General features: G+C 40.9%; 1 protein-coding gene across 4 annotated transcripts in view; it reads right to left on the bottom strand.

The window, feature by feature from the left end:
• Positions 1-4,012: 4,012 nt before the first annotated feature.
• ppme1 (protein phosphatase methylesterase 1) overlaps positions 4,013-23,108 on the bottom strand; it is a 31,108-nt gene continuing 12,012 nt past the window's right edge. The window contains exons 4-14 of one of the 4 annotated variants that reach the window (XM_007891166.2): positions 21,658-21,715; positions 20,650-20,701; positions 18,142-18,296; positions 16,592-16,682; positions 15,454-15,519; positions 13,698-13,854; positions 11,084-11,213; positions 10,932-10,976; positions 10,234-10,298; positions 8,612-8,679; positions 4,013-4,824 (exon numbers count right to left, since the gene is read on the bottom strand). In XM_007891166.2, the coding sequence (XP_007889357.1) occupies positions 8,614-8,679; positions 10,234-10,298; positions 10,932-10,976; positions 11,084-11,213; positions 13,698-13,854; positions 15,454-15,519; positions 16,592-16,682; positions 18,142-18,296; positions 20,650-20,701; positions 21,658-21,715 (885 nt within the window). In that variant the 3' untranslated portion in view covers positions 4,013-4,824; positions 8,612-8,613. Of the gene's footprint in view, positions 4,825-7,544; positions 8,323-8,611; positions 8,680-9,450; positions 9,539-10,233; positions 10,299-10,931; positions 10,977-11,083; positions 11,214-13,697; positions 13,855-15,453; positions 15,520-16,591; positions 16,683-18,141; positions 18,297-20,649; positions 20,702-21,657; positions 21,716-23,108 lie in introns of those variants that run through there. The other 3 variants (XM_007891167.2, XR_006085019.1, XR_006085020.1) reach the window with 3 other exon arrangements.

Here is a 23,108-nt window from a genome sequence, read left to right as displayed (position 1 = left end):
CTTGGATCGACACTGATCGGGATTTGAACCTGCAACACTGGATAACTTTGTTCTGTAGCAGATCCCTGTAACCACGAGAATTTATACCACAGAAACAGGCCATTCGGGGAATCTATAGATATATATATATTTTAAGAATCCAATTTATTTTGGACTCATTTATTAGTAGTGCTGTGCTCTCAGCCTCTTCAGACACCAGTGAAGAGGGGAATTTCATTTAACGAAGTCGAAAACTTTCACCCTGTACCTTCTTTGTATTATAATCCTTGCATTTGATACAGAGCCTTATCATGTCATTGCGACCTCTCATATTTTTCTAGCCCGGGTGACTTATCTACCTTGAGCACCAACAACCTTCTTAGTACCTCCTCTCGGTTTATTCTTATCTTATCCAATTTTTTCTAACTTCTCCGATACTGTGGCATTGGCTGCATCTTCTTTTGTGAAGACAGATGCAAAGTACTCATTCAGTACGTCAGCCACGCCCTCTGCCTCCACAAGATTTCCTTTTTGGACCCACCCTATCTTTGACTAACCTTTTATTCTTTATATGCTTACAAAATACCTGAGGGTTCCCTTTTATATTACCCGCTAATCTTTTCTCAATCTCTTTCCCTCTCTTATTTCCTTTTTCAGTTCTCCTCTGTACTTTCTATATTCTATTTGATTATCTTCTGTATTTTGGACCTGACATTTATCCTTTTTCGGTTTTATTTTAATCCCAATTTCCTTATTCATCCAGGGAGATTTGGTCCCTTTCCCTTTTGTGGAAATGTATTTGTTTTGTCCCCAAACTATTTCCTTCTTGAAGGCTTCCCATTGTTCATTAGCTGTTTTACCTGCCAATCTTTCTTTCTATAATAATAATAATAATCCTTGCATTTGATATAGCGCTTTTCACGTCGGGAGGACGTCCCAAAGCCCTTCACAGAACACACTGTAAAGTGAATTGACTGTATATTTGTGGGCGAACGCGGCAGCCAATTGCGCACAGCAATGTCCCACAAACAGTCGTAGATTGAAAATGACCAATTTATTATTGTTTTTGTTTTTGGAGGGATTATTATTAGGCTCTGTGTGGAGTAAGGAAACTTGCCCAAGGTTTCGCCCTCTGCCTGGGATTGAACTCAGGTCTCTCGCTTGCAAAGCGAGTGCTCTAACGACTGAGCTACAGGACTCCACTTCTAGTCCACCTTGGCTGGGTCCCTTTTTAATTCACTGAAATTATCCCTCTTCCAATTGAATATCTTCACTTTTGATTGTTCTTTGTCCCTTTTCCATAAGTGCTCTAAACCTAATGATGTTGTGATCACTGTTGTCCAGATGCTCTCCTACTGAAATCCGCTCCACTTGTCCCACTTCATTCCCCAGAACGAGATCCAGCACTGCTTCCTTCCCCATTGGACTGGAAATACACTGATCCAGAAAGTTATCCTGCACACATTTCAGGAATCCTTCCCCCTCCTTGCCCTTTACACTGTTATTTTGCCAGCCTATGTTAAGATAATTGAAGCCACCATTATTACTACTCTATTGGTTTTGCATCTTTCTGAAATCTGCTTGCAGATTTGTTCGTCTATCTCCTTCTGACTATTTGGTGGTCTATAGTATACACCTAACTTCTGCTCCTTATCTCTAACCAAATAGATTCTGTTTTTGGACACTCTAGTCCCTTTCCAGGGCCGTAACCATGTCTTTAATCAATATTGCCACCTACCCTCCTTTATTTCCTTCCCTACCCCTACTGAATACAGTGGAGTCCTGTAGCTCAGTGGTTAGAGCACTCGCTTTGTAAGTGAGAGACCTGAGTTCAATTCCAGGCAGAGGGCGAAACCTTGGGCAAGTTTCCTTACTCCACACACCTAATAATAATCCCTCCAAAACAAAATAATAAATTGGTCATTTTCAATCCATGACTGTTTGTGGGACATCACTGTGCGCAATTGGCTGCCGCGTTCACCCACAAATATACACTTTACAGTATATTCTGTGAAGCGCTTTGGGACGTCTAGAAGATGTGAAAGGCGCTATATCAAATGCAAGGATTATTATTATTGTAGCCAGGAATATTCAGCTCCCATTCCTGTCCTTCCGTTAACACCACTACATCATAAACCCATGTGGCAACTTGAGCCTGCAGCTCACCAATCTGATTTGTTTACACACATGCACGATTTAGTCTGTTCTGCATTTCTCCCCCCGTCTAATCCCTCCTCTTTCTGGATTACTCCTTACTACATTGCTATTGGTCTCTCCCAGCCCTCTATGTAACTTGTTTGTCCTCTCTTAACGCTACATCCCGATTCCCTTCCCCCCTCAAAATTAGTTTAAACCCTTCCCCACAGCACTAAACCTCATTGGTCCCAGTTCTGTTGAGGTGTAACCCATCCATCATGTACAGATCCCACCTTCCCAGAACTGGTCCTTATGATCCAAGAACCTGAAGCCCTCCTTTCTGCACTATTTCTCCAGCCTCATGTGTTGATCCTGCTGTTTTGATACTCACTCGTACGAGGCACTACCTTTGAGGTCCTACTCTTTAGTTTTCTCCCTAGCTTCTGATACCTCCCTGTAGGATCTCAGCTTTTTTCCGGTCATGGATTCCAACACGAACCACAACTTCTGGATGTTCCCCTTCCCCCTGTAGAACGTTTTGCAATGTCTTCAACCCTGGCACAGGGGAGGCACACAGGGGAGGCAACATACCATGCAAGAATCACGCCTTTGGTTGCAGAAACATCGGTCTACTCCTTTCACCATTGTGTGCCCTATGACAACTGCATTGACACTCTTCCCCGTGTCCCCCTGTGCATCAATTTGCTTTTGACTCCCTCCCCAGAGGTGTTATTACCCTGACTGTATTCAATAGAGAACTGGTTTGTGAGTGCCACACTCTCAGGGGATTTCTGCATTGCCCGTCCCCTCTTCCTACCATGCCGGGTGGTCACCCACTCACTCTCCTGAATCCTGTGGCTGTGGGGTGACCAACCTCCTGAAACGTTCAATCCATGAACTCTTCAGCCTCCCGTGTTATGAGGTGACACCAGCCTCTCAACATGTGCATGCAACCGGTCTTGGCTGCCCTGCCATATTCCAAGATATGTTTTACATTATTTAATATAACATATTTTATAATTATGCACCTCTTTCCCCTTCTGCACCAAATTCCCACTCTCACCAAATTCCTTAGCAGAATTCTCACTCTGTTCCACTTCCCTCCTCATGCTGCTGGGCTCTCTACTCAAGTGCAAGCTAGAAGCCCGAAAACATCACCTTCACGTAAAAGAACACAATTAAGTACATAAATGTCTGCTCTATAATGCATCAGACAAATTCAGTGTAGCCGTGAGGTATCTTTGATGGCTTGTAAAATCAATAATATCGCAATCACTTTTTTATGGAAGTGTAACAATCATTTTGTAATGGAAAACAGATTTATTATCTCAACTCTGTGCTGTGATTCACCATTGACAGACAGAACAAGGGGTGAAAGATACACAATCATCATACCAAGACCTGTGTCATTTGAAATAATTCAACCAGATTTTTTTCCCTTCAGAGAGTTTAAAAAGTCAACTAATTTAGTGTTTTGTGAGTTTCCAGTTTCATAAAAGTAGCATGAGAAATCCGTAGCAACTTCTGCTCCAAGGTGATACACAAGAAATGCTCCAGAGCATAAATATGTGGCTTCCGTTCTGAAATAGGATCTTTGGAATATTCACAGCATGGCACATTTCCTCTGTACTGCGTGGACTGAGCATGTACTCCACGCCGTTTCACACTGATAAGCAAAAAAAAACCTCCAGTCCAGACACGGCAGGTATAGTTTTTGCATATCATGTGTAGTGCCTCCATTTGAATGAGAACCAAACAAGAACTTGAGCACAGAGTTGAGCATACAGTGGTCATGGTTGTTGGGTTTACAGTGGTCATAAATCTGATCTCGGGGGAGGGGGGGCGGGGTGGCTACAGATTTCTTGCTTCTTCTTAAGTATGATTTTTAATGCCCAAATTTGTTTGCAATAGTGAAAGTCAATGCAGTGGAAGATGCTGTGATGTAAGATGCAGAGGCAAAAATACTGTTTTGTTATTTTTAAAAACACTGAGAGTTTCAGATTGGTTAAAAGCTTATTCTAAAAATAAATAACATTTGTTGGCATCAGGGAACATGTGGAAAATATTTGGCTCCCTGTTATTCAGGCCCATAAACGTGGATCCTTAAGATAGATTTGGAAAACAATTTCAGATTTGGTTGAGCGGTCAGTATATGTATAAATTAAGGAACATTTGCAATCTGCTGGTTAAAATTACATCAAATCTGGCAGCTTGGTATCATTGTTTGGGTTCTCCTGTACGTTTGTGTTAACTTTTCCATTTTTACCTTCAACTTTATTGTTGCCTTTCCCCACCTCCCAGCAAAACACTTGTTCATTTCTGCAATACATCTCAACTACGTTGGAGGACAAATGTACAAAAGGAAAACACTTCCAGGCTATATAACAGATCATGTGCAAGGGAGAAAAAAATAATTACTTTTTCCTGAATCGATCTCATTTAATTTCTTTTAAATTATGAATGAGATTGCACTATTCGGCCATTCTGTAGTGCCCACAATGGTGAGATCAGTCAGGTTCTACACATGAATGCAGGCCAACAATGCGGAGGAGTAGGTGTTTGGAGTTCTGTAGTCCCAGCTTCACTGCATTGCTCTGCTCAGGCAGATGGCGATACATGGATACATCACAGTGGCCTCTGGTGCAACATATTTACAGTCAAAGTAAGGATTTGAAGGCTGCCCAGGTCTATTAACAACCAGGAAAAGTGCTGAAACAAAACAAATTGTACATGTAAATACAGATCATTTTGAATATGCTTTATGTCAAGACAAGTCACACACATATATCTATATATATTTAAATGATATAATATATGTATAATTGAATGTTGTGATTACTCAGATTTTCATTTAACAATGCATTTAATTTTGTTCTACTAAGGACAACCACTACATCGTTTCAGCTGACCTTCTTAGGCTTATTTTTTTTTTAAGGAGAGTATTTGGCATGGGATGGTAGGAGGCCAAAATTAACATTTGATTAGTTGAAGAACAACAAAAAAAATTACATTTGTATAGTGCCTTCACGTTGAGAAGATGTCCTGAGGTGCTGGACAGTCAGTGTTTTGGATCCGAGCTGGGGGGTGGAGGGCAAAGGGGGGGGGGAAGCAGGGTAATTGAAAGCACGGGTGAAGAGGGTCTTGAGACTGCTCTTGAAGGAAGCAAGGCGGAGAGGCGGATGGTCTGCACAATGGAGTTCCAGAGAGTGGGGGCAGAGTGACAGAAGGCCCGTCTGCAAATGCTGGGGTGGGTGTGGCGGAGGATATGAAGCAGCCCAGAGCCCACTGAGGGGAGAGCGCGGGCAGCGTGGTAGGGGGTTAGGAGGTCGCAGAGGTAGGGGAGACCGAGGCCATGAAGGGCTTTGAAGGTGAGGACCAGGATCTTGAACTGTATCCTCTGTGGTGGGAAACTAGTGGAGTCGGGCGAGGATGGGGGCGATAGGGTCACGGAGCCTGGTGCGGGAGAGGACACGGGCTGCAGAGTTCTGGATGATCTGCAGCCTATGGAGAGAGGAGTTGAGGAGGCCAACAAGCAAGGAGTTTGCATAGTTAAGCCTCGATGTAATGAATGCGTGTATGAGGGTTTGGCGGCCTGTGGTGTGAGATAGTGGCGAAGCCGGGCGATGTTGCGGAGGTGGGGGAAGACAGAGCGGGTCATGGCATGGATGTGGGGTAGGAAGGATAGTTGAGGGTCAAACAAGACCCCAAGGTTCTTGACTGGCTTAGTAAGGTGGATGGTGATGCTGTCAGCGCCTGAAGTGTGGAGGCAATGATGGGAGCCAATCAGGAGAGCCTTGGTCTTGTTGACGTTCAACTGAAGAAAGTTTTCTCTCATCCAGGACTTGATGCCTGACAGACATCTGTCAGCACAGCAGTGGGTCCTGGAGTCAAGGGTGGAGGCAGAGAGGTACAGTTGAGTGTCATCCACCTACATGTGGAACTTGACCCCATGTCTGCGGATGATGTCATTAAGAGGGAGCATATAAATGTTGAAGAGGGGACCAAGGATAAAGCCCTGAGGAACGCTGCACGAGATGGTGTGGGGGCTAGAGGAAATAACGTTTGTGGAGATGAAGTGGAGGACGTGTGAGAGGTAGATCTGAACGATTTAAGGACAGAGCTGTGAAGGTTGAGAGAGGCGGTGGATGAGGATAGAGTGGTCAACGGTGTCGAAGGCAGCAGAGAGGTCATGGAGGTCGAGGAGGCAAAGGAAGCCCTGGTCACAGATGAACAGAATCGGCAGATGGTCATTTGTCACTTGGACCAGGGCGGTTTCTGTCTGTGGGTGGCACGGAAACTTGATTGGAGTGGTTCATGAAGGGAGTGGCGAGAGAGAAATGAGTGAAGCAAGGACCTTGGAGAGGAAAGGGAGGTTAGAGATGGGGCAGTAGTTTGAGAGCAGCAATGGGACCAGGGAGGGTTTTTTAATTTTTTTTTTAAGGACAGGAGAGATGACAGCCGTTTTATTACAAGAGGGTGGGAACGATACCAGTGGACAGGAAGAGGTTTGTGATGTCTGAGTAAAGGGACAAGGAGGTGGAGCTGGGAGGTAAGGAGATGTGTAGGGATGGGGTCGAGGTAGCAAGTGGTCGGTTTCATGCGGGTTATAGTAGTGATGAAAGAGGAGTGAGAGACAGATTTGAAGGTGTGGAGGGAGGGATGAGTAGGGGCCAGGGTGAGAAGGGGAGATGGGGAGGGAGTAGTAGATGGGAGGGCAGAGGCAGCTGAATGGATCCCCTCGACTTTGGATTTGAGGAAGTCAAGCATCGCCTTGCAGTTGGCATTGGAGGTGAGGATTGGTGAGGCGTGAGAGGGTGGGCAGAAGAGCCGGTTGGTGATGGAGAAGAGGAGCCTGGGGTTGTCCGTGGCTCCAAGATTGTCTTGGAGCAGAACGATGATTTAGCGGAGGCAAGGACGGAGCAGTAAGATTTGATAAGGTAAGAAGAATGTGACTAATGTCAGTCGGCAACCTCTAGTCATAGAGTAAGAAATATAAGCTGCTTGGTGAACAGACACAGCAGGACATACAAATACATCCACTGCAAGGGTACCAATCAGACCATTGTAGCACAGCTGGCAACGATGAGATATGGAGAAGCACAATATCTTTAATATAATTTAAAATGATACAATTTATAATATGACCTTCCAGATTCCTGTGTCAGAAATCAGCCTCCAAGACTGAATGTCAGTGCTAATCAGAGACCTGACCTCACTCCCTGGACTTGCAGTCTGTTTGGAGCTTTGAAATGACTAATCTACATACATAGAATTGCATACATGGTTTGCACAGGACCAAAAAAGACCATTCAACCCAACTAGTTTCACCTGCAAAATACACAGTTAATCTAATATACAATACATTCTATGAAGTGCTTTGAGATATTTCAATGATGCGATAAGACGCTGTATCAAATGCAACAATTATTTATTATCATGGTACATATCTGTCTTACTCCACATATAGCTCAACCTTTCTTCATCCTATCCCTATCCCCCTCGATATTCCCCATCCCTTCTCCTTCATTGTATTCAAAGGCAGTTTGAACTTTAGCTAATTATAATATTCTGTAAATTCCAATAAAGCACACCCACCCTCTGGATCACACTCACCCTTTGTTCCACACTTGCAGTACTTTCTGCATTGGCTCCAACCAATGGCGAGAGATAATAATAATCCTCACAATTGCTATAGCTCCTCATCAGATCATCAAGACATCTCAAATCATAGGATATAGTGTAAAGTGGTGAGATCGTGTGGATGTACCCATATGTCATGCTGTGCCTGTTGTTCGCCATGCAGCTTGGATGAGAGCTGATTGGCGTGGGGCCGCAATTTCACTCACACCAAATTTGCATGCAAACTTTGAAATTAATGTCTAATTTAACTTCAGCATGGTGGAAGGGTAAACAAAAAAGCCTGATAATTATGCCTAAATCATAAGATATTGTCAGGTATATTGTAGCATCCCATATGCCATTTTACGCTTGCTCCACTCTTAGTCTTATCCCTTGTTTGGAGATGTATACATTCTTGGCTCCAGAGGTCAAAGTTGCACAGCAGCCACCGAACTATAAATCTGAAGATTCTAGACAGCTTTGGCTTAAACTTATTACAGTTTTCATTGGTTTGAAGTTGAGCAGTTGCACTCGTCAAGTGAAGATTGAATCAGGTTCAGTGGTCAAAAACGTGCTGACACTTGTCACCTAAGTTTATCAAATGTAAGGATTATTATTATTTATTATTATTATTAAGCTCACACATGAACTACGACAACTCGGGACAAATTACTGGAGGGTGGTGAGCACTCAATGAAACCGTTACCAGCACAAGTCAGTACCTTCCAGTAAAGTATGTTCCTTTAAATAACACACTTAGACAGGCACTCTTTTTTTAAAAAAAGAATCCGAAAGAATCCAATAAAGTAATAAATAAGTAATGTATAAAAATAAAACTATAAAAAATATATTGTTAAGGAAAAACAAAGTATCTTACCATTAAATGTCACCCTTAGCTTCTGTAAACTTATTACGAATCAAGAATGCAGCAATTGCTTCAGCTACCTGTAAAAAGTTAGTAACACAGTAAATTTCAGGCAGGAATAGATCACTGGTTCACCTTGCCTTTCCATTCCATTTCACAAAAGATTATTTTAATGTTATCCATCTTATCATCGAATATCTAGTGTTCAGCCTGGCTCAGTTGGTAGCACTCTCACTGGAATCTCAAGATTGAGTTTAAGTCCCACATTGAGGCTTTAAGATTGCAGCCTAGGCCAACACTCCAAAGCATCACTAGGTGAGCACAGTAATGTCAGAGATACCATCCTTCAGACCAGATGTTAACCTGTGGTCCAATCTGCCTACTTAGGTGGATGTTAAAGATCCCATGGCACAATTTGAAAAAAGGGAATTTCTTGATTATTCTAGCTATTTGTGGGATATTGCTCTGCACAAATTGGCTGCTGTGTTTAGCTACACACTAACTGCACAGAAAATGCTGTAAAATGCTTTGAGACTTGACATTATGAGAGACATTATAACAAATGCATGGAGTATTATGAATTATTTTAATTCCAGGAACTTATAGTTCCTTTTTGAAACCCTTTTGACATTGGTCAAGTTACATCTGCATCTAAATTTAAAGCAGAATTAAATGTTTACTTTTTGTATTTTGATCAACCGAATGTCTGACACGTGTGCAAACCTATTGCCAAGCTTAAGAGTACTTTTCTTAAGATTATAATATTTGAAAACATTGAAGTCCATAAACCTTAGAAATCTATCACATAGTAGGCGGCCATTTACCCCACTGTACTAAGTTAGCATTTGTACCTCCAATGAAGCCATCTTTCCTGGTCTCAATTCTCTGCTCTTTCCCTGTACCTTGCTGGGATGTGTATCAGTAGTTTTCCCTTCCCTGCTTGGAAGACAGGGGGTTAAAATTTATATAGTGGGGCTTTAAAAAATAAGGAAACATTTTTCAGTCTGGCTGCTACCGAGTACATCAATTCTAGCAGCAGCAATTTAATGGAAGGATTTATATTGAGATGTCCTCTGGACATCAAAGGTGTTACATAAATTGTGATGTATAAACCACCACAGGCAATACATATAATATACACACACACAATAAAGAAAAGTCTGGTTATTTGATGCAGTGCCTTTCATATCAGGAGGATATTTCAAAATGTTTTACAAAATATACTGTAAAATACAGTGATTATGTGCATTTTGTTGGTGGAAGTGATAGGTAATTTGCACACACTGTCCCAAACAGCCATGAAGTGAATGACCAATTTTATTTGAAGGATTGTTGACCATTAGAAACTCTTGTTCTGTTTTCATGGAATCTTTAATGGCCACTTGAGTAGGCAGACAGAACCTTGGTTTAACGACTATATCCAACACTAACACACCCTCAACACTGAATGGAGTGTCAGTCAAGACTTATACGTGTCAAAATACCCAAAGTGGTGCCAGAACCCACACCTTTCTGACTCTGAGGCAAGAGTACTACCAACTGAGCAAGGCTGACACCCATATACATTGTTGTGCACCATGCAAAAAATTAAATTGTAGATTCAGTCTGTAGAAGGAAAAAAACATCATACTTACTTTGTCTGGGTCATCTTCATGCACTGCATGGCCACACTGTGGAAGAACTTGCATCTGAAACTTTCCTAAACCAAAATAAACTGGAGTCACGATCCCCAATTCTGCAAAGGTTTTGGTTTACATAATTTGGAGAAAGTCCAAAGACCTGTTTTCTGATAGTTCATAGTTTTATTTGATTATGCAACCAAAGTACTTTTGAAACCCCAAAGGGCCAATCAACTCTCATCTCACCTGACTTGTCAGTAGGACTTGGAAGGACATACCAGTCACTAGGAGAAGGGATTATTCCCGCTTGGCTGCTGTTAACCCTGCTAGCCAAAGCCCTACGGATAGTGTGACTGTAGCAGGTAGGGTAACTGAAGCATATAGAGTAGCATTTGCTAGACAAACTGTGGGAAGCTTGCCAGAAAGTACGCTCAATGGCAAGTTTTGCAGTTTTAGCTGGTTAAATTCCAGCAGTACCCTAAACACACACTCTAGCCTTGGTTTTTGCCAATCTGTGCCTAAAACTCTCACTAATTAGGTAAGGAAAGGGCATCCCTCCAGGAAGAGTGGGTGTTCCATTCAAGACACAGGGAAATTTCCATGTGCAGATGGCATACACCAGTGGAACTCTCAATCTGGTTTGGATACTCTTATGCATGATGATGGGTTTCCACATCTCAGACACCCAGTAGCAAACTAGATATTTTTACTACCTTGCATCTGTCCAATGGTGAGCTCTCGATCCAGTCTGTCAACACCTCAAAAACAGAAGCACAGTAATCAATAATCAGATCACAGAAAGAAACTTTTGCAACATCTCACAAACAGTTATGGCAAAAAAATGTAAAGTAGAAAAAACACCTACCAGCTAACAGTAGTAATTTGGGGATTGGGCAACCGAGGAAGAGGTTAGATAGTCCTCTGAACCAACCATCCCAATATTTCTCAGTTTTGGCGAGGTCGATACGCCACGTATAAACACAATTTGTAGATACCTGAAATAAAATAGAGCATCAAGTACAACACTGCCACAACATCAAAAAGAGACCAGATGAATAGGAATTATGCAAGGAACAATCCTAGGAGGGAAAGGGAATAAAACACACTCAGCGATGCCAGGCTGAATAACCCCTCAAATGCTGACATTGCAAATTGTTGGCCCATTTCAAGAGTTTGTTTATACTCGCTTATAAATCATCACTTCCCATCATAATTCATAGTTGCTATCTATAGTCTTGGGATGCCCTTCCAATGTGAAAGGCACTATGTAATTGTAATTTTGGTGTTGTACAACATCCAAGGAGAAAAGTTCATTGTGATTTTTAAAAAAATAACAAAGGTCTACTTCAACAAATTTATCTTTGCTGGCTTATGTCACATTGATTTTGTGTGACAACTCAATGAGGTGCAGTGGAGGTGCTGGAAGTGATTTGGTGTGAGCCATGTTGTGCTAACATTGTCATGAGTTGACAATGGTAGGAGCAGAGCTCAAGTTAGCAGGAGCAATACAGTAAATGTGGTAGACAGAAGCTTGAGATCGATCTACTGATTAAAAAAATACACCTTTGATATACACCATATTGGGTACTGCTGGAGTTTAACCTGCTAAAACTGTATAGGTTTCATTTAGATCACCGCCTGGCAAGCGTCCTGCTGCTTCTCCAGCTATGACCACCCTACCCATCTGGGCTTTGATTTGCAGGGTTAACAGGACCCAAGTAGGAATAATCCTCACCCCCATTGGCTCTCCCTGTATGCCGATAAGCCAGACTTGCTGATCGGTCATCAACAGTGTCCTGGAGTACTGTGTACCCGCCTGGTTCAGGAACTCGACTACAGAGACAGAAGGTTGCCTCAATTCTGACATTCCACTGTCAAGCACATCACCTTGGAGCTAGCTCAGCCCCAAGGAGAATCAGCTTACCTTTCTTCCCAGCCCCCCCCATTTGTGTCATCATAGTGTACAATTAATCGGTATGGTGAGGAGAATAAGGGTAAAGGAACGATTCACTACATCCACTGAGAGAAAATGAATGAAACCAAAATAGAGTTGTAGGATATTGAGATGCCTTCACAAGATCGATTCGAGTGAAGAAGGCCTTCAGCCCAACTGAACAGCCTCGTCCTTCCAGGACACCCACCCTAGCTTCTTCCAATCACAGCATCAAGCTTTTGTTTAATCAAGTCCAGTGTCAAGGCTTCAACCATCCTTCTGGCAACCTATTCCAGTTAATTTCCCTCTGAGAAAAGAAAAACTAATATCTTTACAACAACTTGCATTTATATGTCACTCCTCATGCAGGGTAGCTTCACAGCACACTTGATAGTGGCACTTAAAGTGATAACATAACATATGTAGGAACAGAAGTAGGCCATTCGGCCCTTTGTGCCTGCCCCGCCATTTAATCATGGCTGATCTTCTAATCTAACTCCAGCTAATAACCTGACCCTGCCTTATCCCCATATCCCTTAATCCCTTTTGCAATACAAAATCTATCTATCTCAGTCTTGAATATGTTCAAGGACTGAGCGTCAACAGCCCTTTGGGGTAGTGAGTTCCATACATTCACCGCCCTTTGAGTGAAGAAGTTCTTCCTCAACTCAGTGCAAAGGGCTGCATCTGATTTTAAGGTTGTGACCCCTGGTTTTAGTTTCTCCAACCAGGGAAACAATCTCCCACTATCTACTCTATCATGCCCTTTGATGATCTTATAGGTTTCTATAAGATCCCCTCGAATTCTTCTATATTCTAGAGAACATAGGCCCAAATTGGTCAGCCTATCCTCGTAACTCACCCCCTTCATCCCTGGTACTAACTGAGTAAATCTACACTGCACCCCCTCCAAGGCAAGTACATCCTTCCTTAAATAAGGAGACCAAAACTGCACACAGTATTCCAGGTGTGGTCTCACCAGGGCCCTATACGGTTGCAACAAGACTTTCCTACTCTTATACTCTATTCCTTTCATAATGAATGCTAACATACTGTTAGCCTTCCTAACTGTTTGCTGCACCTGCCGACTAACTTTCTGTGATTGGCGTACAAGGACACCCAAGTCCCTCTGGACGCTAACACATTCCATATCTCTCCCCTTCTAAAAAATAACCTGCTCTATTGTTTTTGCTACCTAATTGGATGACTTTGCACTTCCCTACATTATACTTCATCTGCCACCTACCTGCCCAATCACCTAACCTATCTATGTTGCGCTGCATTTTTTAATATCATCCTCTGTGTTGACACTTCCTCCTAGTTTTGTGTCATCCGCGAATTTAGATATATTAACTTTGATGTCCTCATCTAGATCGTTGAAGTGGATGGTAAATAGCTGAGGCCCAAGGACTGATCCTTGTGGCACTCGACTAGTCACATCCCGCCATCTGAAATGGACCCGTTTATCCCTACTCTTTGTTTCCCACCCGTTAACCATTCCCAATCCATATTAATATTTGAAGTAAACAAAGCAAGAAATCCCTACCTCAGGGATCTGCTTTCTTTTGCTGGGTTGAGGTTCTTCCTTTCGTTTTACTTCAACGTGCTGTCCCTCCTCATCCTCCTCTTCATCCTCCTCTTCAAGAGGTATATCAATTGTCATGGAAGAAACTGTTGGACTGATGAAATATTTGCCTTCACATCTACAAAACAGTAAACCATACGTAGAAGTTTCAAAGAACACATATATCTAGGTTTGTTTTCAATGACCTACAATAGGATTTGCATTTATATAGCGCCTTTCACATCAAGAGAACGTCCCAATTCTGGACACTGTTGGCTGGGCTCCCGAGCTGGGGGTTGATGCTGAAGGGGATGGGGAGGGAAAAGATGACCCTAAGTATGGTCAAATAGGTACATCTTGAAAAGCAAGCAATAGACTACAGTTTTACAGTGATAGCAACACAGTTCTATAGTCACAAATTCCCATTCAATAAGTTACTGATCTCAGCCCTGGGCCATAAATCCTCACTGAATCAGTTACTGATCTCATCACGGCAAAGTGGTGAACAAATCCAAGGCACACTGCTAAAGGAGACAGTTTATAAATCTGGTGGTAGAGTTCCCCAGCTTATGTACCTTTTAGTAACTATTTATTAACTAAAATCAGAATGAGGGAAGATTGCCAAAAACACTTTTGGCCGTGTAGCCACAACAACAGCTTGCACTTGTATAGCGCCCTCCACGCAGGGTAGCATCTCAAGAGCGCTTAAACTGTAAAGGGAAAAATAATACTGAACAAAATAATTCTAAAAGGTTTGACACAAAAATTGGATTACCCAATAACACAGGACTATCTGATGACTAAGGAATTCAGGTGTTTTTTTTTAAAAAATAAATACAATTCAGAAGACTTTTTAAAAAAAAACATGGACTTTCACCCTCAAAAAAGGATATTTATCAGTGGAAACTAATTTAAAAAAGGTTCTGATTCATTTGTCAGTCCATTATTTGCTTTATTTGGCCTTCGCCTTGACTTCATGCTATGGAAGGAAAGTAGAGCTAGCACAGAATCTTCAAGATAAAATATGAACAGTTATGTAACAGATTGGAAGTGATGCTGCCGTCAGAAATTTAGGAGAACATTTGAGCATTCACAGGAACATTGCTAGTTTATGGGGTTCACACACTGGTAAGCTGGTTCAGGGAATGTGAATGCATCCCACTTTGCTGCACTGCTGGTTCTGGGAATATGTGTACAATGCCATCCGCACACAGGTAAACTGGTTCTGTGTGCTCATCCTCACTTTCAAAGCCCTCCATGGCCCCGCTTCTACCTACGACTGTTTGTGGGACGCTGCTGTGCACAATTGGCTGCCGCATTTCGCTCACAAATATACAGTCAATTCACTTTACAATCTATTCTGTGAAACGCTTTGATTCGTCGAGAAGACGTGAAAAGCGCTATATACATGCAAGGATTATTATTATTACCTCTGCAACCTCTTAACATCATAACAGCTTCCCGCTTAATCTTTAACGTCCACCTGAACGGGTAGTCAGGACATCGGATTTATGTCTCATTTGAAGGACACCACCTCCAATATTGCAGAACACCCACAGCATTGTATGTAGCAGCCTAAACTATGTAAGTTCAAAGTCCCAGGATTGAATCCATGATCTTCACACTTGGGAGGCTATTCACTGTGCCAGTTAACCTACAATATTACAACAATGCAAGTACTATAAACAACAATGAGAATTATAGACAACCAGTGATTTGCGGACTCATAAATACTTACTTTTTTATTTGCCCAGCCATGGATACTTTTGCTGATTCCAGATTTCGTATCTGCCCACTTTTCACACTGAAAAAAAAAGCAAAAGGAAATGTAAAAAAAACAGCTTCCACGAGAAGCCAAGCGACTACAAAACCTCCATTTGTATATCACTCTTCACGCAGGATAGCAGATAGTAGAGCGCTACTACTGTATATACACACACTTTATATGGAAAAAGATATTTACCAAAAACAAATTGAAAATAACTAAATTGTTCAATCTGAAGTCACAAAGCAGTTACATTCTTCAGTAAACTTGCATTCAAAACTAATTAATCTGATATTTCCATTAGGTTGTGCTGAGTGATTTTTCTCCCCTCTCCTCGTGAATGTCTCTGGGACACCTTATGATGTGCTGCTCCAAGATCATCCAAAAGACTAACATCCATGTGTAAACATTGATAGTGAATACTGGAGCACTTTTCTATCTCACCGAGTTGCTAACATGCATTTTGGAGATGAAAGCAATAAACGAAACACTGCCCTCAGATTGAGGGAAAATCATTTCCCCCTTCTCCATCCAATAGAAGAATCTGAATCACCACCATTTGGAATGCAGACATCCCACAATTCAGACCTTTACCTGTATTAAACCTAAAGATCAATAGAACCGTTTTACTATGCTGTGGATATCTGTGTCCTAACAATATTACACTGGATTTTCTTGTTGGGCAAGCAGCACATAACCCCTTCATTGGAAGTCATGCCGATTGGGACTGAATTGGATTGAAGTGACCAATTATTATATTTTTTGAAGGAATTATTACAAAAATTGTGGATTGAATTACCAAATTTTATTTTAAGGGATTATTGTCCCCAGAAAGCGTTAGTTGTAAGACCTGTGTGCAAGGTTCAAGCAGCCTTGAAGTCCTACTGGATGTAATTCCAAAGCAGAAAATTGCTCATTAAATGGCAGTTTCACTCAATACTGGCTGATGTGGAAATGAAACTACCACCTATTGGGACATTTGAATATCATGGACATCTCCAGGTATTCTTGCCCTTTTAGATTGGTGAAGAGTATCTGTTGGGAAGTAGCAACCACAAAGAAACAAAGTTAAACTACAGTATTTGCTTTTAGTAAGGTAAATAAGTCTCACCTCCACTCTATGGCATTTTCAACTGATACAAATGATTTTGGTCGACTTCGCAAAAACGTTTGCATACTGTTTAAAGCATCCATTGCTGTACCTAGAAATGCAAGTCACAAATGCTAAGTAGAAATCAATTTATACATGGGACATTAGTTACTCGCAACACACAACTGATCAATTAGAAAATGTAGTTTACTCAAATCTTAAGTTGCTGGCAGATTTTAGAGGCTATTAGGAAAGAAAGGAATTATGTAATTTTTTCCATCAATTCTAATGGGCATTCTGAATTGGGAGGTACTTTACAATAAAAAAGCCTTAGATTTGACTAAATACAGTACAATTTAACCACATTATCACAGTCCCAGTTTATCTAAGATACACTTCTGGCACTAACTGGCTGCAGTACTGTTCGTCAGATTCATGTGCAGGAAATGCCACTTTCATCACTTCCTGTGTGTTAATGCAGATTTTTTTGTGGCAGGCTGCTGTCTAACACTTAAGGAATCCCATATCACTATGCTTAACAATATTCAAACCAGACAGAGTTCCACATATGCATGTCATCTACAGAATGAAATTTCCTGGTGTCTTGGGTTGAATGTGCACTCTCCCCCACCAGAGGGACACCGTGCTTAGCTAATTCCAGAGTGTTTTGTGTGTAGTTTGTCAAGAGCCAAGGCTTGGGGACTCCAGTGTTGGGAATATAACCAGTTAAAACCACATAGCTTGCCACTGAAAGCACTGTGGGTGGCAATCTTCCCTTTGCTTGTCCAGCTAAGTTCACCCTAACCGGTAGGGCTTTGGTTTGCAGGGTTAACAAGAGCTGAGTGGGAAGAATGCTCCAGTGACTGGTCTGCCCCTCCAGATCCTGCTGATGAGCCATGCTGGCATCAACAGTGCCAGGACATCTGTGGCTCTGCCTGCTGCAGGAACCAGACTACCAACAGTCTGTTACCAAGCTCAGCTTCTTATCTCCCCACAAAGAGGATTCTCCTATGCATGGAAACACTGCGACTGAGCTCATGGACCCAACCACTAAGTTATAACAGAGGTCAGTCACCCTGTATAATAAAAATAATAATCCTTTCATTAGGTAATAGCGCCTTATCACATTGGAAGGACGTTTCAAAGCGCTTCACAGGATTTACTGTGAAATGGAGGTGACTGCATTCGTAGACAAACTTAGCAGCACAATTCCACACAGCAATGTCTCACAAACAGCCATGAAATGAATGACCTATTTTATTTGGGGGATTGTTGACCAGGAGATCTTTAACGTCCACCTGAACAGGCAGACCTGACCTTGGTTGAATGCCTCATCCGAAAGATGGCACCTTGGACAATGCAACGCCCCCAGCACTACAATGGAGTGTCAGTTTTGACTTTGTGAATTCAAGTTCCAACGTGGGATTTGAACCTACAACCTTCTGATTCAGAGCAAGTCTCTAAGCCAAGCCAACACACAGTTTTAATTTTGGTCGATGAAATGCTACAGATTAACAAAATATTCTATATTTCACAAGATTCTATATTTCACAGTAATTCAAAGAGCATACCTTCCACTACATCGATTACACAGAGGGCCAACAGAGATGGCAAGAGGATGCTGGCTGCAATGTGAACTGCTATAGCTCCACCCATACTATGACCAATCAACATGATTGGTGGTGGGTTTGCACCATACAGTGATTGAACTATATTTCCAATATCTCTGAAAGAAAAAGTGAAACAGAATTATAAAATGTTTTAATGTCTTTGATAAGCAAGTTACACATCTCATTGCTTCGAAAAGACTCCTGTTCCAATTTGATCTAAATCATAAATATAATTGTACAATTTGGATAAACCTGATTGGGGGAGGGGGAGGCAGAAAGATGACCGAACATACGGTTAAAGTGGATTGTCTTAAACAGACTTTAAAAGTGGGATAGGAGGGCACAAGTCGGAGGGGCTCCAGGATGGAGTTCAAAATATTGCCGTTAACCCTTTTTTCCTCTCATTGTCAGGATAAATTTTGACTTCATCAGTGCTTCATAATTTATAGCCAGTATCAAATATTTCAGATCCAAGGACTGCATATGCATCGGACAATAAATCAACCACATAAAAACACCATTATGGTCTCAAAAAACAATAATGGCTCACTTTGTAGATTTAGACTCACTTAGAAAATGAGCTCAGTCACAGTTTCATGCTACATAGAACAGTAGCAAATCCACAAGGTGACAAGAGTCAAATCTTATCCAGATTACCTCTGAATTCAAAACCAGAGGTAAAAAAGTTCATGGTAATACCCAGCCTCTTTGCTTCCTTGTCCTCACAGAAGCTCAATAAAATATTTAAAGAGCTGAGATGCATTCAAACAATAAGAAAAAAATAACTGTATACTTATGTTTAAGTCTAAGCCTCATATCAGAACTACACAAACAAATATCTGCAGCTGAAATATTGTCAGCTGCACTCGTTGCTTTGCAGCACACGTGTGCAAAAATAAAAATCAGCAAGCTTCTGTTCTAACCTGTACATTTAAGGTTCAGGAAGAATCATAAATGTACAGGTTAGAACCTTACCACTCTTCCTCTCCAAATTAAGATGGAACTGTGTGTTCAAGCCCACTTATATTGCCTGCAGACTTTGCTTATATGAGTAAAACTGTAAAGCTGGAAGCCCGATTTATACTCTCAGTCAATCATATTTCACTTACTATGCAGAATCCTTACATGAGGGAGAATAGAAGGCTACGAGAGGAGGGATAGGAGGGATGGAGTCTCAAGCGGAGTAGAAACACTAGCATGGCCAAACGGTCTGTAATATTCTACATAATTCTATGCACAATGTCCAATTCTGATATCAAATGCCTTCAACTACCTCCCTCCTATCCCCATACCACTCTGCTCAGGCTACTGCCCCATTTCTACAAAGTCCTTTGATAGGTTAGTCTGTGCAAAGGATTCTATATAAGGCAAATAGTTGCTGTTCAATTCCAATAATGCCGCCCTTGCATAATAAAATTGCTCAAAATCTGCAGTAATAGAAGTTTATGCAAATTAGATTTAACTCCGTGTCACATAGACTAAACGGCACCCAAAATGAATCTGCCACATTTTCATAAAGATTTCTTTTGTTAATTAAAGAGAACTTTGACATGAACATCACTTCTCAGCTGTCTTACTGTATACTTTAGCATGATCCACAAACCGGATCATTGGGTTTCAATGCTATTGTTAGTTTGCTATGAAACTACAGTTGACTCTGCTTAATGTTATACTCTGTCAGATTGGACAAAATTACAAAATTATACATGCTATAAAAATAGGGTAACTTCCCTCACAAACACGTGCTATGAAAAGGGAGAATTCTGGTGGTTTCCTTTAATGCTTGAATGGCTGCAATACAGTATCCAAAGATAAAATGTATTGAGTTTACAGGAAACCTGCCTATAACGGTCAGAGGATCATCCATGATACCACACAGAATAGTTATTGAACATCTGTACATATGATCCGTTTCAAATTAAATTTCTTCAGAGCCAATTTATCAAAAATTATCCACTTAATTCTCTGTGTCAAAATTAAATTCAGGAATTAAATGTAATTCAGAACACAACAAACAATGGAGTTGTGGGAAGGAAATATTTGTTTCACAAAAAAATTACTTTTTTTTTAAAAACAGTCAGTTCCTGAAATTATTAGTAACATTCCAGCTATGGGAAAGGACAAATAAAAGGAGATTAATTTTAGTTTCTAACATACTGGGAAGACACCTGGCATTTAGCTGGAATGTTAACATTATCACTGCACTTACTGGATACTGAGGCTTCAGGTTCAGAAAGCATCTGTTAAAAGAGAAACTAATGCAGGATGTACCTCACATTAGGAGATCACCCCAACAGATGGAACAGCCCACATTGCAACTGTTATCACAGGTTGCTGAGGAATTATGAAGGTGCCAGCGACCTTGCAGGGATACAAGAGAGATAAACTAAAGGCAGAATTTCACATCTAATTACCAAGTTGCTGAATTCTTTAGCAAGTTTGAAAATAATATTTTATTGCCTAGGTTACCTGGACATGGCTTCTGCAGAGAGATTTTCACTGTCTTTGACGTCTGTATCACCTGAAAGAGACACAGGGGTATCATTTAGATCCTGCAGCAATAATAGTTTCCTGCCTTCAAGCTGCTGAAATGAAGGCTCCATAACATAGGGGCCTAACTGGCATAAGAGGATATGCCAATAGCAGATCTAAAAATAGAGTTAGGAGGAACATCTTTAAACAGACGGGTGGTGAGAATGTGAACTCAATGCCAGAAGCTATGATTGAAGCAAAAAGCATCAATGCGTTTAAGAAGAAACTCGATGCATGCATGACTGAGAAGAGAATAGAGGAGTTATGGAAAGGGAAGAAAGAATTAGGAGGGGCGGAGGCTCAGGTGGAATACAAACACTGTACCATATTATATGTAATTCCAAGTGAAAAAAAGCTACATCAAAATTTGTTTTTATTTTGCAACTTACTCTCACAGAACATAAAAAAGGATCCAGATTTAATAATAAAGAATAAGAAACACTCGAGGGAAGGGCTTGATAATACAGTTGAAGAAGTATGCAGTGGAAGTACAATTTTGTTATTTTGAAAAAAGTTTGAGCCCAAAGCCTGTGCACAACATTTGAAATAATTCTTGTGTTCAGGTTAAATTCAAAAATTCCTCAGAAAGTACAGTGAAGGATTTAACTTTTTCCTTGCTTCTATTAATTGCAGCTGGATTTCTTCAAGAGTCAAAAAATACTTGTGTACAAATAAGTGTGGAGTTCTGTAGCAAATTGTTTAGAGCATTCGTCTCGCAAGCGAGAGAACTCAGGTTTGATTCCCGGGCAGGGTGAAACCTTAGGCGAGTTTCGTTACTCCACACCCTTTGTATACCTAGCAGTAAGTAGGAACTCAGTTGTTAGTCGATTAAGGATTATTATAAATACTCTGATAAATGTTTTTTGTGTACTTGAGGATTACATCTAATGACGAATTCAGTTTCTGCTTCATTCCTCTCCTCAATGCAAAAGAAAACACACTTACCATGACCTCGAAGGTCTACTGCCACAATTCTACAATGAATCCGACTTGTGATCATTGACTGTGGAAATAAACAGAATCTTCCCTTTAAACAACAACAACTTGCACTTATATAGCGCTCTACATGCAGGACAGTGTCTTAAGAGGGTTTAAAACTAGTAATACATAAAACCTTACTTTTAAAACTATATAAACTATGGCATGTCACTATGTATAAGTATTTTACAAAAGTCAATGAATTGTGAAAATTATTAAGTCATTTTATAATTTAATTTACATTGTACATTAAAACAACTGCTACCCAGTGGAAACAAAACCAATTAAATATCAATGGATTTATACACAGCATTGGCAAATGTAACATCCTGCACAATTTTTCCGATGTCTTGTAAAGTGCTTTGAGATGTTTAGTTTTAAAAAAGCACTATATTAATGCAACTCGTTGTTTTAATTTTATAATGGGGAAAGCATTGTAAGTGTGGAACTCAAAATTCACTGTCGCAGCCAAAACTAATGTTGGTCTCCAATGCCCTAATAAACAGAACAGCTTGGTTATAATGTTGTTCTTTATCGTGAAAATTTGGTTCTAATTTGGTTGCAGTTTAGACCCCACGACTCACCACACTTGCATTTCACCAGCCAGCTTTCATGCTAGAAGCGACCGACTTCTGAAGTCATTGCATTACGTTGGCAGAGTGCTAATGACCCGGAAATTGGCTGTTTTTGTTTGAGCGCAGGAACCAGCAGCACACAGGGAGCAAGCCCACTAGCTGAGCAGTAAAACCAGTCCATTATCATGTGGGTTAAGCAGTCCGAGACGCTGCCCCTTGTGAAGGTTGCCATATAAATGCAAGTTGGTGTGTTCGAATCCCAACCATCACACCACAACAATATTTTGACTGTACTTGATTTTTTTTTAGTGCTGCATTTACCATTAGAGCAACGTGAATTCAGTACTAAAGATCAACAACAACAAATTACATGTGTATAGCACCTTTCACATCAGGAGGACATCCATCAAGTTCAGATCTGCCAATGCAGTACAATTCTTAACTGTTTTGGCAGGAATAACACCTACCCAAGGCATCATGGTTAATTGAGTTGATTACAGTACAGATCACATCACAAAAATCAGTGCCACTTTTTCTACTGACTAACAGATCAGCAACAAAAGAGACACATGGAAGGAATAATCAAAATTGAAACGATTAAGAGCTCATCAATAAATCTTTTTTGGAAACTGCAAAAAAAGTCTAAAAGAGTATAATAAAGTTAAACGCATTACGTCTGTAAACCCAGAATCTATTGGGAGATTTAAAAGGGAGATAAATGAATCCTTGGGAGGTGAGGGTACTAAAGGATATGATGAAAAGTCAGGGAAAGGAGTTTAAAAGATCAGATAAGAACTACACCATGGGATTACATTAATAGATTATTTGTACTGAAATGATAGC

Source organism: Callorhinchus milii, unplaced genomic scaffold (genome assembly GCF_018977255.1).
Source record: "Callorhinchus milii isolate IMCB2004 unplaced genomic scaffold, IMCB_Cmil_1.0 Scaffold4, whole genome shotgun sequence".
Taxonomy (NCBI): Eukaryota; Metazoa; Chordata; class Chondrichthyes; order Chimaeriformes; family Callorhinchidae; genus Callorhinchus; species Callorhinchus milii.
This window is presented reverse-complemented; position numbering and strand designations above follow the sequence as displayed.